The 14,377-nt window shown below is 42.9% G+C and overlaps 1 protein-coding gene and 1 long non-coding RNA gene across 3 annotated transcripts in view; one reads left to right on the top strand and one right to left on the bottom strand.

Moving 5' to 3' along the window:
• The window catches only part of ERN2 (endoplasmic reticulum to nucleus signaling 2), a 174,725-nt gene that overhangs the window by 122,144 nt on the left and 38,204 nt on the right, over positions 1 to 14,377 (bottom strand). For both annotated transcript variants that reach the window (XM_078664795.1, XM_078664796.1), the window contains exon 2: positions 12,291 to 12,408. In XM_078664795.1, the coding sequence (XP_078520921.1) occupies positions 12,291 to 12,408 (118 nt within the window). The remainder of the gene's footprint in view (positions 1 to 12,290; positions 12,409 to 14,377) is intronic.
• On the top strand, positions 2,871 to 3,412 carry LOC144785924 (uncharacterized). The gene is made up of 3 exons (XR_013602057.1): positions 2,871 to 2,974; positions 3,078 to 3,139; positions 3,295 to 3,412. It is a non-coding gene; the product is annotated as an uncharacterized LOC144785924 (long non-coding RNA).

Here is a 14,377-nt window from a genome sequence, read left to right as displayed (position 1 = left end):
ATTGTAATTTATTTTATATGTATTCAGTCTATTTTGTTTATATTGTTATGTATTTCTTTTTGGGGCCTGTTCTCTCTAGTGTTTTTGTGTCGGGTCTCCTTTGTGGCGTGACGACTTGCAGGTAAGCGATGGTGTGTGTTGTAATTAATAAATGACTGTCTCTTTTTAATGACTGTGAGTTTTTGTAACTTTGTAAAGCTTTTTTTAGAATTAATTTATCTCACTTCTTTTGCAGGTTTTTTTCGGCGTCGCTGCGTGGTCCCGGGATCTGGGCGTGGTCGCGGTTTCCGGTCGCCATTTTGCGCTCGGTGTCTGGCTTCGTGGTACGATGGATTTCAGGTACGCGATTTCAATTTGTATGTAATTGTAATTTGTTTTATGTGTTCTACTTTTTATAACTTTGCAACGTGTTTTACAAATTAATTTATCTTCATTTCGTTGCAGGTATTTTTCGGCGTCGCGGCGTGGTCCCGGGATCTGGGCGTGGTCGCTGTTTCCGGTCGCCATTTTGCGCTCGGTGTCTGGCTTCGTGGTACGATGGATTTCAGGTACGCGTTTAATTTGTATATAATTGTAATTTGTTTTATGTGTTCTACAGTCTTTAGCCTATTTGTTTTATATATTTTGCGCTTGTTCTCTTTAATGTTTCCGTGTCGGGTCTCCTCCGTGGCGTGACGACTTGCAGGTAAGCGATGGTGTGTTTTTTAATTTACATTTTTATGTCGCTGTAATTTCTTTTATGTGTTCAGCCTATTCTGTTTTTATTGTAATGTATTTATTTTTTGGGCCTGTTCTCTTTAATGTTTCCGGGTTGGGTCGCCTTCGTGGCGTGACGACTTGCAGGTAAGCGATGGTGTGTGTTGTAATTAATAAATGGCTGTCTCTTTTTAATGACTGTGAGTTTTTGTAACTTTGTAAAACTTTTTTTAGAATTAATTTATCTCACTTTCGTTGCAGGTATTTTTCGGCGTCGCTGCGTGGTCCCGGGATCTGGGCGTGGTCGCGGTTTCCGGTCGCCATTTTGCGCTCAGTGTCTGGCTTCGTGGTACGATGGATTTCAGGTACGCGATTTAAATTTGTATGTAATTGTAATCTGTTTTATGTGTTCTACTTTTTATAACTTTGCAACGTGTTTTAGAAATTAATTTATCTTCATTTCGTTGCAGGTATTTTTCGGCGTCGCTGCGTGGTCCCGGGATCTGGGCGTGGTCGCGGTTTCCGGTCGCCATTTTGCGCTCGGTGTCTGGCTTCGTGGTACGATGGATTTCAGGTACGCGTTTAATTTGTATATAATTGTAATTTGTTTTATGTGTTCTACAGTCTTTAGCCTATTTGTTTTATATATTTTGCGCTTGTTCTCTTTAATGTTTCCGTGTCGGGTCTCCTCCGTGGCGTGACGACTTGCAGGTAAGCGATGGTGTGTTTTTTAATTTACATTTTTATGTCGCTGTAATTTCTTTTATGTGTTCAGCCTATTCTGTTTTTATTGTAATGTATTTATTTTTTGGGCCTGTTCTCTTTAATGTTTCCGGGTTGGGTCGCCTTCGTGGCGTGACGACTTGCAGGTAAGCGATGGTGTGTGTTGTAATTAATAAATGGCTGTCTCTTTTTAATGACTGTGAGTTTTTGTAACTTTGTAAAACTTTTTTTAGAATTAATTTATCTCACTTTCGTTGCAGGTATTTTTCGGCGTCGCTGCGTGGTCCCGGGATCTGGGCGTGGTCGCGGTTTCCGGTCGCCATTTTGCGCTCGGTGTCTGGCTTCGTGGTACGATGGATTTCAGGTACGCGTTTAATTTGTATATAATTGTAATTTGTTTTATGTGTTCTACAGTCTTTAGCCTATTTGTTTTATATATTTTGCGCTTGTTCTCTTTAATGTTTCCGTGTCGGGTCTCCTCCGTGGCGTGACGACTTGCAGGTAAGCGATGGTGTGTTTTTTAATTTACATTTTTATGTCGCTGTAATTTCTTTTATGTGTTCAGCCTATTCTGTTTTTATTGTAATGTATTTATTTTTTGGGCCTGTTCTCTTTAATGTTTCCGGGTTGGGTCGCCTTCGTGGCGTGACGACTTGCAGGTAAGCGATGGTGTGTGTTGTAATTAATAAATGGCTGTCTCTTTTTAATGACTGTGAGTTTTTGTAACTTTGAAAAGCGTTTTTTAGAATTAATTTTTCTAACTTTCTTTGCAGGTATTTTTCGGCGTCGCGGCGTGGTCACGGTTTCCGGTCGCCATTTTGTCTTTGGATTCTTGGCTCGCTCGGTGTCTGTCTCCGTGGTACGATGGATTTCAGGTATGCGATTGCCATTTGTATGTCATTGTAATTTATTGTATATGTGTTCAGTGTATTTTGTTTATATTGTAATGTATTTATTTTTTGGGCCTGTTCTCTCTAGTGTTTTTGTGTCGGGTCTCCTCCGTTGCGTGACGACTTGCAGGTAAGCGATTGTGTGTTTTGTAATAGTGTTTTTGTGTCGGGTACGCAATTTACATTTTCATCTAATACTTATTTTGTTTACAAGTGTATTTCCTATTGGTCTTATATATTTTGGGCCTGTTCTCTCTCATGTTTCCGTGTCGGGTCTCCTCCATGGCGTGACGACTTGCACGTAAGCGATGGTGTGTTGTGTAATTTACTTTTTTATGTCATTGTAATTTCTTTTATGTGTTCAGCCTGTTTTGTTTATATTGTAATGTATTTCTTTTTTGGGACTGTTCTCTTTTGTGTTTTTGTGTAGGGGCTCATTCGTGGCATGACGACTTGCAGGTAAGCCATGTTGTGTTTTGTAACAAATGACTGTCCCTTTTCAATGCCCGGGAGTTTTTTAACATGGAAAAGGTATTTTTGAGTTTATGTATCTTCCTTTCTTTGCAGGAATTGAACGGCGGCGGCGTGGGAACGATTTCCGGTCGCCATTTTGTCATGGGATCTTTGGCTGTCTGTCTCCGTCTCCTTGGTCCAAGGGATTTCAGGTACGCGATTTAAATTGTAATGTAATTAGTATTTCTTTTACAGGTGTTCAGCCTTTTTGGTTTATATTCTTTTAATGTTTCTTTTTGGGGCTGTTCTCTCTAGTGTTTCCGTGTAGCCTGCCGTGACGTGTCGGGTTTCCTTCCCCGTGGACGAACAACTTTAAGGTAAGCGCTGTGGTCATGTCTTAGTGCGACTCGGTGTAGATAGATTCAAATGTAATTTGTATTTTCTTACAGGTGTTGTAGATTTAACGTAACAGGTGTTCGGCCTATTTGGTTTATGTTCTTCTGATGTTTCTTTTTTGGCCTGTACTCTCTAGTGTTTCCGTGTCGGGTCTCATCCGTGGCGTGACGACTTGCAGGTAAGCGATGTGTTTTGTAACTAAACAATTACTGTCACTTTCGAATACCCGGAGTGTTTTGTTACGTTTCAAAAGTAATTTCTAACTTCATTTCTTTCCCTTTATTTGCAGGAATATGTCGGCGGCGTGGTGTCGTAATTCTATTATGCTTACTTTAATAGTTATTTTATATCGTGTGGTTTCAGTGTAGGGAATTATTGCAAAGAGCTATCGTGTTTTTCTACTTTAACAAAATGATATTCACCAGCACTTCTTTTTGTATTTGCAGGCAGCGTGGCGCCAACTCGTCTACCACTAAGCTTTGATATTCAAGATCGGCTAAAGTCGCACATAGCCACTAAGTACTCTAACGAGTCACAGCATCCACGACCTTTTCATTCGGCCAGACAGCCTCCTATCGGCAATTTACATATGTCGAGACAGCAACATCCTAAACAACATCTCACCTACATGTTCTTAACAACAAACTTTGCAAGTCTTTTGTTATTTAATGAACTAACTGCGTTTTTTTTTGTCTTCCACAGTATGTAAAGGACTACAGCCACGGAAAGAAACATTTCTTCGAGCGAGCTCAGAAGGTATACTTCGTGACAGTGGACTGGAGCCTCTCGATTTCTCGACCGATCTCAGTAGGTATACTTCGAGACAGCGGACTGGAGCCTTTCGACATAAACTGTAAGTTCCTTCCTGTCTGTACAAACAACATAAATGTTACTATGCAAATCTAGTTTAACAAAAATACAACAAATGCACTCATTCTATGTTCTATAGCAGAGTGGAGCTTCACAGTGGTGCTTCAGAGTGGAGCTTCAGAGTGGAGCTTCAGAGTGCAGAATGTTAAAAGCAATGCCAATAGCTCTAACTTTAACAAAGGCAAAACCATTGCATTGTAAATGCTTGTTAAATAGTGCGATCCAGACCCAGAACAGGTAGCAGAGCGCATTACATAAAGAGAAGAAACTGTTACAAGAGCAAAATAAAAAGTATGTATGTTACATAGACTGCATCAGGCAGATACATGAATGTATGAATGAGGGGTATTTATATTGCATGAACGACTACTTAGAACAGCGTAGAGGAGATATAAATAGAGGAGTGAGTGAGATAAGATATTGTAGGCTCAACAGGTAGTGTTTTAGAGATTTGCAGAAGGCAGATTCAGTTTCTGTGCTTCTGAGTTGAAAGGGGAGTAGGTTCCTGAATTTGGCAATGTGTACTAAAAAACAAGTCCCAGCACGTCTAGTTTTGTTTTAATGGGGGATTGCTATGAGGTGGACCTGACTAGAACGTAAATATCTGCTAGACTGGTACTCAGTGATTCTATTGTTCAGATAACTGGAGCCAGTGTTATACAGGGAACTGTGTGCTAAAGTGAGTGCGTCTATTGACAGGGAGCCAGTGCAGTTTGGTATGTAGGACATGTTTGATGTGTAAGACATGCTCCAGAAAGGGAGTGAGAGAAGTATCAGAAGTGAAAAGGATAAGTGAAAGAAAGGAATATATAAAGGAAAGAACAAAAGAAGATAAAAAAGCTGGCTGAAGCACTATGCATGCTAATTCAAAAAGACCTCTGGCTTCAAGGAGGAGCCAGTTGAAGGCGATCAGATCTGGTGTGATTTAGTTCTACCTTCAAGAAGCTGTGAGAAAGGGCTCGACAAAAAGACCCTCACAATCATCCAGAAGAGCACAGGTGAAGAGACAAAGTGTCTCCACCAATTACCAAACAATTCTGAAATAAACAAGTGAAAAGAGCCGAGATCTCGGAGGTATAGAGAGTGAGTGATTTCAGAAAGGACCACCAGCCTGTGCCAGAACTAGAGAGGTGAAGAGAGGAGGCCATCAGTAAAAGACCCGGGGCGTCTACTGGAAAAAGCCAGTCTAAAGAGAAAATTGGCTTTCTGTCTCAGTAAACTGGTAAAAGGCGATTAATCACCAAAATGACACAGGGAATTTGCCAGCAGGAGGTCGAGGGAAAAGGTCTTCCTAACTGGCTGTGATGCTGCTCATGCTGTACTTATAAAAGAACCGGTGTGTAACTACATGAAAACAAGCATCTGCAATGCAATAGGTCTCGCATTTGTTGGAGTTGGAGCTATTGACATTGTAAATTCCAATGTTTGTTAGTTATGTTATTTAAGTGGAGTGATGATTTAAATAAACAGGGAACATATTAACCTGTAATAATGTGCTAGAATCTGTTGGAGTAATAAGGTTAAAGACCAGTGTGCACACTGATAGGAGGCATGTGAGTCCAGGACAGTGTGTCCTATGAATGAGCAGTGCGGACCCTGAGTAACAGTCTCTTAATCATGCAGTTTTGCCATCTGCACTAGTCCTGTTATCATCAGCGCTGTTATTATTGTTGTCATCGGCACTAGTCTCGTTGTCATCAGCACTAGTCTCATTGTTGTCATCAGCGCTATTCTCACTGTTCTCGTTAGCACTAGTCCCACTTCTCATCAGAGCTATAATCATTGTTATCATTAGTGCTATTCTCATTGTTGTCATGAGCACTAGTCCCATTGTTATCATCAGAGCTTCTCATTGTTGTCATGAGCACTAGTCCCATTGTTATCATCAGAGCTATTCTCATTGTTGTCATGGGCACTAGTCACCTGGTTATCAGTGCTATTCTCATTGTTGTCATGGGCACTAGTCCCATTGGTATCATCAGTGCTATTCTCATTGTTGGCATCGACACTAGTCCCATTGGTTTTATCAGTGCTATTGTCAGTGTTGGCATCGGCACTAGTCCCATTGGTATCATCAGTGCTGTTCTCATTGTTGTCATGGGCACTATTCCCATGGTTATCAGTGCTATTCTCATTGTTGTCATGGACACTAGTCACATTGTTATCATCAGTGCTATTCTCATTGTTGGCATCGGCACTAGTCCCATTGTTATCATCAGTGCTATTCTCATTGTAGTCAGGAGCACTAGTCCCATTGTTATCATCAGTGCTATTCTCATTGTTGTCAGGAGCACTAGTCCCTGTAACAGTCACCAGAGTATAAGGTCCATGGCCAGCTTCATATCTGATGGTCACTAATTTACATTGGTAAAAGGCTTCTGCTCCGGTCCACCCCGCCAGTAGCACAGCGCCTCACTGTGAGGAGAGAGGATGAGGTGTTAAGAATCACACAACAGAAAGTGCTCCAGCAAGAAAGAAAATGAGGCACATTCTGGCTAATGAAGTGTCTGAGACCAATGGAATAGGAGGCAAAGAAACACTGAAGGCAATGCATCTCGAAAATGATCAAACAATAGGAACCGGTGCGTCGCACACTTCCAGCTGCACTCAGAGTTTTAATTGCATTTACATAGCACTTACTACCCGTGGCGAGGCGTTGAGTTATGCATGACATACTAAATAGCCCACACTCCCTCTCAGAAGTCACCCCACTTACATTTACTGTCACTACCTTCAAACTTGTACAGAGCTCCGCAGTCTTTTAATATGGCTCGCTCTACTGCACCACGCTTCCCTGTGAAATAGATTTTAAAAAAAGAAGCCTGCGAGTGGTGCACGCATGCGTGCCACAGCGAGACTTGTGATTCAATTATCGCGCCTGTGTCTGGGCACGATAATTGAAACCACATGGTCTTTGGTGCGCGTAATAGACACCAATAGGCCATGGGTGGAGCAATGCGCCCGCCTTTGGCCTACTGCGTGCCGTCTTAGTGAAAAACACGCATGCAAAGGCCAATAGCGGGACACAAAAGGAAAAGCACACGCACAAGCGTGTGCGATTCCTAGGGCACTCTCTGAAACCCCATTTTTAGCTACTAAATGTCTCGCGCTGCACGAGCAGTGCTGCACAATGCACCGCTAGGCGCGAGACCTAAACAGTTAAAACTCTTTGAGGGATGAAAGATAGCCTGGAAACACAGTCAGTATACGCATGAGACCAACAGCAAATACCCATTACAAACAAAGCAAAACCACTCTCAGGCAGATTTCTAAATGAGCGTAGGGAAGCTGTCATCAGCGTATATTTGCACTACACAGGAAAAACCATAGGAGATTAATAAAGTAAACTAGTCTGACTCTTAGCAAACAGAAATCTGTATACCGGGGATTGCAATGTTTATTTCTTTCCTTTATATAGTGATGTTGCCAACTAGTAGCGTCACCAGCTGCAGAGTTCTGAGAGTACAGCTACAACCAGTAGTAAACCATGTATATCCACTTATTTATAAAGCACAATCACCCAAATTATCATGGCGCTCTGGGCTAAGATCAGTCGAAATATAAACAACACCGAGATAAAGACAAAGATGGGGACGGAAGATTACCCATTTCCTACAAATGCACAGTGAGCTGGTGCCCCTTTGCCACTTCCTCTTTAGTGCAGGTAAAGGTTGACACACAGAAAGCACTGGAGATTAAGTGTGTCATATATCCCAAGCCTGCTCTCAAAAGCATAAGAATGGTGAAACCCCAGCAAGGAGACCAACTGGAAACCCAGCTATGCTCCACTGCTCAAGAGAACATCGTAAATGTGCCCTTTCCGATTCCACAAATGCCCCTAAACACTTTGGTCTGATGTATGTGGACCTGGGTAAAGCTGAAGATATAGCCAAATGCAGGTGGGATCGAGGGTTAAAGTGCAATTGGGCACAATGGGTCTTGAGAAGGCCACAACCAGGCAATCTGTCTGATCCTTATTCGGGCAAGATGTTTTAATTTTAATTTAATTTAAAGATTTATAGAGCGCATGGTTGCCCGTGAGCGTCCTAGCGCTAATTGATAGAGACCAGCGAAATTGGAAGGAGAAGGCTTAAGGAGAAGGCTATGCGGTGGTGTTCTTGATCGTGAGCTCATCTTCTTATATCAGGTTTGGACTTCTGTGGAAATTATCTGCATTTACCTTTTGCCAATAAATTCAAAAGATCAGATGTAAATGGCCAAAAGACTGAAAGGTAACCAAGCGATGACACAAAAAACCTATGAGAGTCCAGACACATCCTTAGCAGAGATAAGCTTTCCTTGCTTGGCAAAACATTTTATTGAATGAATCTGGCAAATCATTCCGAAGATCCATGAGCAAACTCTGACCAACTCTGACCACCTGCTTTGGTGCTAAAGACCCGCAGAAAAAATAGTTGAGTCAATAACACTACAGTGTAACACTACAGTCAACACTGAGGGGAGTGCACAATGTGGATTGCATGTACCATGATGCAAAGGAACAAACTTTTCTGGGATGCGATGTAGTGTCTGGCTACACCCTTTCCCCTGCCCAAACTGATTTTAATGATCTCTACCATTTATCTCACGTTCCTAATGTTACTTTCTGCATAAATTGAGTTCCGGTCCATTGATTACACTTCATACGGCCCGAGCCAGAGAGTACGGCTTGAGCCGGAGAACCCGGCCCCACTGCGGGCATAAAGATACAACTCGCAAATTACCTCTGTGAATTCGAAAAATCTTAAAGTTAGAATTTTGTCTCAGAATGCCTTTGTGAATCAGGTCACTATGCCTGAATTTGTAGTGAGTCGGATGATATCCTGTTATATGTTAACCGCCCAAGAGAATCAATCAATAGAATCTTGCAAATATTTTGCACTTTCGGTGACTTTGCGGGGCACCGCATTAACTGGGAGAAGTCGTCTCTAGTTCCACTGGCATAGGAGCCCCTCAGACTAACATTGAGGTATGAGGTTCTGTTACAGTTGAATGGGTTCAAATACCTGGGAATAAATATAACAAAGAGCCCACAGGCATTTTATGGGCGCAATTTGGTTTAAGAAAGATGCACAGCGATGGAGATCGTTGCCCTTGATATTGAAGGGCCAGATGGCTCTATTTAAAATGATGACAGTCCCACAAGTAGTATACGTTCTACAAAATGCCCTGTATCAAATCCCGGAGGATTATCGGTCGGTCTTTGACGGTAGCGTTGCTCCCTTACTCTAGTGTACAGTAAAGACACAGAGCCCCGGATAAGTAAAATATCCGTTTTGAGCACGTTCAACTACTGTGGACACCAGCTCCGAATTCTTTGAACATTGAGGTCCATTTGACTAACATATACTTCCGGCTGGAAGTATTAGGAATGTGCAACAGTTTTTCGTCCTGAGGATGGTCCTGGGGAATGTTTTCACCATTAGCGGACCGAAACGTCGACGCTCTTAACATCGATTTGCTTACAAGTGAACCTCTGTGTCATTTTGAAAACAGTCATATGCCTAATTAAAATTTTGTGATGTATGGTATATTGTCTGTCCATGCAAAGAAAGCAAAAGATGTTATATACTACTCACAATAGGATTTGAAATGTTAGTAGTATTGTTGTTGCCATACTAAATCTTGATCTGAATAAATAAGATTTGAGATATATCCCATGTGTTGTTCAATATACGTTCACTTTATGTGACTGTTTATAAATAGTAAAGAATTAAGAAATAATTCCTTAGGGGACATTTGTGTAGATTGGTCTGTATCAAATCCCAACATCATTCTTTAGATCCATAAAGGCAGAGTTACAATCCTTGTTGTGGATTGGGGAGGGCCTCGCGCATAGCTCTGCACAAGTTACAAAGGGGAGTCTATGAGGGGGGAACTGGCGGTCCCAGGTGTAAAAGTGTATTACTGGGACTCAAAACTGGTTATGGTAAACAATTGAGCTTTTGGGAATCCTGCTAAACCGGCCTGCAGAGTTGACAGATCTTATATAGGGACCAAGGGTTACCCCTCTTTATTATAAGAGGTGAAGAAACAAATACACAAACAGTGGTCACCATCTGGTGGGATGCCACAAATATTTAGGCTGGAAAGGTGGGCTGACAGCAATGACTCCCTTGTGGGCCAGGATTGCATGGACTGGTGGAGAAAGTGCCGTTGACGTTTCGAACCTGAGGGATGGTGCAGGTAATTATGTGCATCCGGAGCGGGTCTTCATCAGGACAAGGGGTAAACAAAGAAGAGAGAGGACAGCCAGTGGTGACGGAACTTTATGAATTGATCTCCTATTATGGCAATAATGATAGGAGGTGTCAGCCGACACCTGAGACGCACACCGGTAGGTCGACGTCTAAAGGCTTCTAAACTTCACCAGTCGGTTGAAGTTCGTGGGTGGCCGCCAAGGCGATGCTGGATTTGCAATGAAGCGCGAAACGTCCTTCTCAGTCACTGTCGTTTTGGAAACGTTACTTTCTCCGCCAGTCCATACAATCCGCTAAACTGATAGAATTCTAAATTGGTTGTTGGCGTGATATGCTTTTAAAATGGACCTGACCATAAAAAAAAAACCTTCCTATTTGGTTGTATTCACATGTCTTCGTTATCACTTCATGTACAGCACCACAGTCACTAATCACCTAAAGTCACTCAAGACTCACTTGAACATTGTACAGTCTTTGCCTTTGTAGCTGGTCACTTGACAGCCATTCTATAATATGTAAAGTAAAGATACTACTCACTGCTGATTAAGAGCCGTGTTTATTATTATTTTTGTAAAATTGGTGTGTTATTTACAAATGTTTGAAGTGTATTTATTACTTTGCACAAATTAGTTGTTATACCCGACAGAACCATTTTTCTTGCTGTATAATTTACCCAGGTTCTGAGGGACACAGGGTCACCCCATTAATTCTAATGGCCCATGAAGGGAGGAGCAGGCCTGCAGCGGGGAAAGAAGGTAAGCAACAAGGCTTAAAAAGACAACTATATAGGGCCTCAAAATTGTGACAACGTTTGAGAGTCCCAAACAATTTTCGTGAGGCAGGAAGGAGGGAGCACAAGGTAAAAAAAAGCCATTTGAGAAGGGCAGGCATTTTGAATGTGTTCAATAAAGGAACCATAGAGGTAATTCCTCATGCCCCAAGAAAAAGTTTCTATTAGGAGGGAACGCTGCGAGTTATCAGTGTAGCACTGGAAAAGAAGGATTGCCTAGAGGAGGGGAGTGTTCCTTATTTGGGATGTGGACCCAGTATGTAAGCTGATGATCCCTGATGGTGGGAGGAATCACTTCAAGATGGTCAATCAATCAATCAATAATACAGCATTTGTAAAGCACAACACTGTCTCCCCTAGGGGTATCTGGGAGAAGTGTCTCCGAAGAGCCAGGACTTAAGTCTTTTTCTGAAGCCTGCCAGCGAGGTAGCTGTACGGAGCTGGAGGGGAAGGTTGTTCCAGGTCTTGGCAACGATGTAGGAGAAGGAACGGCCACCGCTGCGGCTGCAACGGATGCGGGGGCTGTGTGAGAGGGCAAGTGAAGATGAGCGCAGGTGTCTAGCGGGTTGGTGGAAGTTCAATCAGTGGTTGAGGTAGGCAGGTCCTAGGTCGTGGAGGGCTTTGTAGGAGTGCATGAATATCTTGTAATGGCATCTCTCCTCGATGGGGAGCCAGTGGAGGTCTTTCAGGTCAGAGGTCATGTGGGTTCATTTGGGGAGGCCCAGGATGAGTCTGGCTGCTGTGTTCTGTATGGTCTAGAGTCTTCTGAGGAGCTGGGTGGAAATGCCGGCGTACAGTGTGTTGCTGTAGTCGAAGCGGCTGGTGACGTGAGCCTGAGTGACATTCAATTGTGGTGTTAGTTGGGATCAAGCTGAAGATTGTGCAGAGCATGCAAAGTGTGTGAAAACATAAGGAGGCAATTAAGTTGAGTTGTCATTTCATGGTCAGTTGGCTGTCGAGGATGAAGCTGAGGTTAAAAGGATTGGTGAAAACCACTCTGAGGCCAGAAACATGGGCTTTGGGCAGGAAGACCTTCGGTTTGAGGTATGTGACTTTGAAGCTTAGACAAAGTCATGCATCCACTGCTGTACTGCCTCAGTCAGACAACTACAGCATCCTCACATCCCCAGGAGGCACAGCCTAACTTGCATTTAGTTGAGACCATGTACTTCACTCTTCTGGGCCAACGAGAACATACATACATGTTCAATTATTTAGAGTAGGAAAGTATAAATACAGTTAAAAAATAACTGGCAATTGCCTCTTTCTTACCGTCCTTTAATGTCCACTTCACCTCTCCAGTAACTTTGCTGACAGCATGCAGACTCCCATCCAGGGTGGATATGAAGAGCAGAGACTCTGGCAGGGTCACAGAATTTCCTGCATGACACTGAAACAAAACAAGATTGTAGACTTTGATAACAATGAACTAAAAAAATCCCACCAGGAGAACGCATAAACAGTTGCAAATACGTGTACGAAGTAAAAGCTACGGTAAATTTTCTGGATTTTTGCTGACGTGAACGACGCACACACACAGTGAACTACAGAGGCAGTTTTAATACTGAAGTAGATTGAATACAAACATTTGCGACACACGTCACATTCACTAAACATGTGCTTCAAACAGAATGTTTACATCTGAACCGGCAAATACATAAAATGTACAAATCCCACCACCAAATAACTTTAACCTTTCTGGGAATCATATACTGAGACCTGTCCAGAACTGCAACTCATTCGGGAACACAGTTCCTGCAGAGTTTTTTTGGAAATGGCAGCGATGTGATTAAAAATGGTGGGCCCAATGCAACATCTCATGAAAGGGTCCTATAATCTCACTCTGGGTACCCCTCATGTATTTAGAGGTCTTGTTCCGAGCAGCATCCCCTGCTTATCTAACGTACTTAGCCCAAGGACAGCTGGAAGCCTCATTTGGTGTTCTTTAATGATTTTGGTTCCATGCCATTCTGTGCCATGTTCCTGTCCTAGGGAAGACATTTCTTTAAAAAAACACACAAGCAATGCAGAAAGCCAGGATTTCTCTGTATTCTAAAAAATTGCAACTACCTCATTAAAAGTCGCTTAAGTGTTGGATTTGGCGCTTAGGTATATTGAGCCCGGTACTGCAATCTATACCGGACAGCGCGTCTGGCTCTTCCGCGGCTCGCAGGCTTCTGTTCCAGGGCGCTGGCAGCAAAGGCTCCTGATGAGTTGTGTTGTCTTGTATGGTCCTGGCTGCAATCCCCAACACACCCGGGCAACAGCCTTTGTATACTAGTGATGCTGCAGTTACTAACTAGTGACAATGCGGACTAGTCCGACATCCCAATGCTTCCTCGACTACGAACAGTGGTGAGCGCCAAAAAACAATACACTAACCACCTCCAAAGGTCTTGGGACTGAAGGAACATTGCAGAGTGAAGAGTTCACCCCACAGCAGCTAGCAGCCATGGCAACCTCAATGTTCAGAATCACTGGCATGGATGCTTCTCCCTTATCTACTATAAGAGCCACCTCTCTGCCGGCTTAAGACTGGATGCACCAGACAGCCACTGGAGATGGCGCTGCCTAAGACTACAAAAGACGTCCGCTGGCACCAACCCACTATTGACCCAGAAGCTTATCTGAAAACATGTTTTTTGCAAGTTATGGCTCAATTGGTAAACACAACTGTGGGACAGGGTGAACGTCTGCATGGTTCACACCACATATTTAATTTGTATATAAAAGTTGTTGCCATCAATAAACTAATTCATTGGTGGATACTCTTTTAATCTCATGGATCTCCAGCATGTAAGACCCTCTGACTGCAGGTACACAGCTACCAAAGGCATGGCGTCTTTGTTAACTCACACTAGCAAGCAAGGCGTGTCGAAAAGAAACAGAACTGCTCGAGCTCTGCAAAAACCTATTTGATAAATTATCAACATTAAATATTTATTTATTTATTTTAATTTGTATATCAGCGCACAGCTAACCACAAGGGTTTCCCGGCACTGTGAGGAACAGCAGAAGTTAGAGAGACCTATTGGCTGAAAAGCAATGTTTTGAGAGATCTACGAAATAAGAGAAGCTTTGGTTGCATGCAGAGAGGCAATGGCAGAGCGTTCCATAAGGCAGGGCCCAGGTAGGCAAATGAGAGCCCTCTCATACGAGAAAGTCTAACTTTAGGGACTTGGAATTTCTCTGGGGTGGAAGACCGGAGAGTGCGGGAGGGAACATAGGGACTTGCTAGATGTTGCAAGTAGCGGGGAGACTTTGCATGCTTAATACGAAACATGTAGGTCAGAGCCTTGAACTTGACCCGTTACTCTTTTGACATTATTTCAAGGGCTGTTTTAGCAGACTGTATCATT

This window comes from Lissotriton helveticus, chromosome 10, assembly GCF_964261635.1.
Source record: "Lissotriton helveticus chromosome 10, aLisHel1.1, whole genome shotgun sequence".
In the NCBI taxonomy this organism is placed as follows: Eukaryota; Metazoa; Chordata; class Amphibia; order Caudata; family Salamandridae; genus Lissotriton; species Lissotriton helveticus.
The sequence above is the reverse complement of the archived record's forward strand: the minus strand, read 5'-3'. Positions and strand labels throughout refer to the sequence as shown.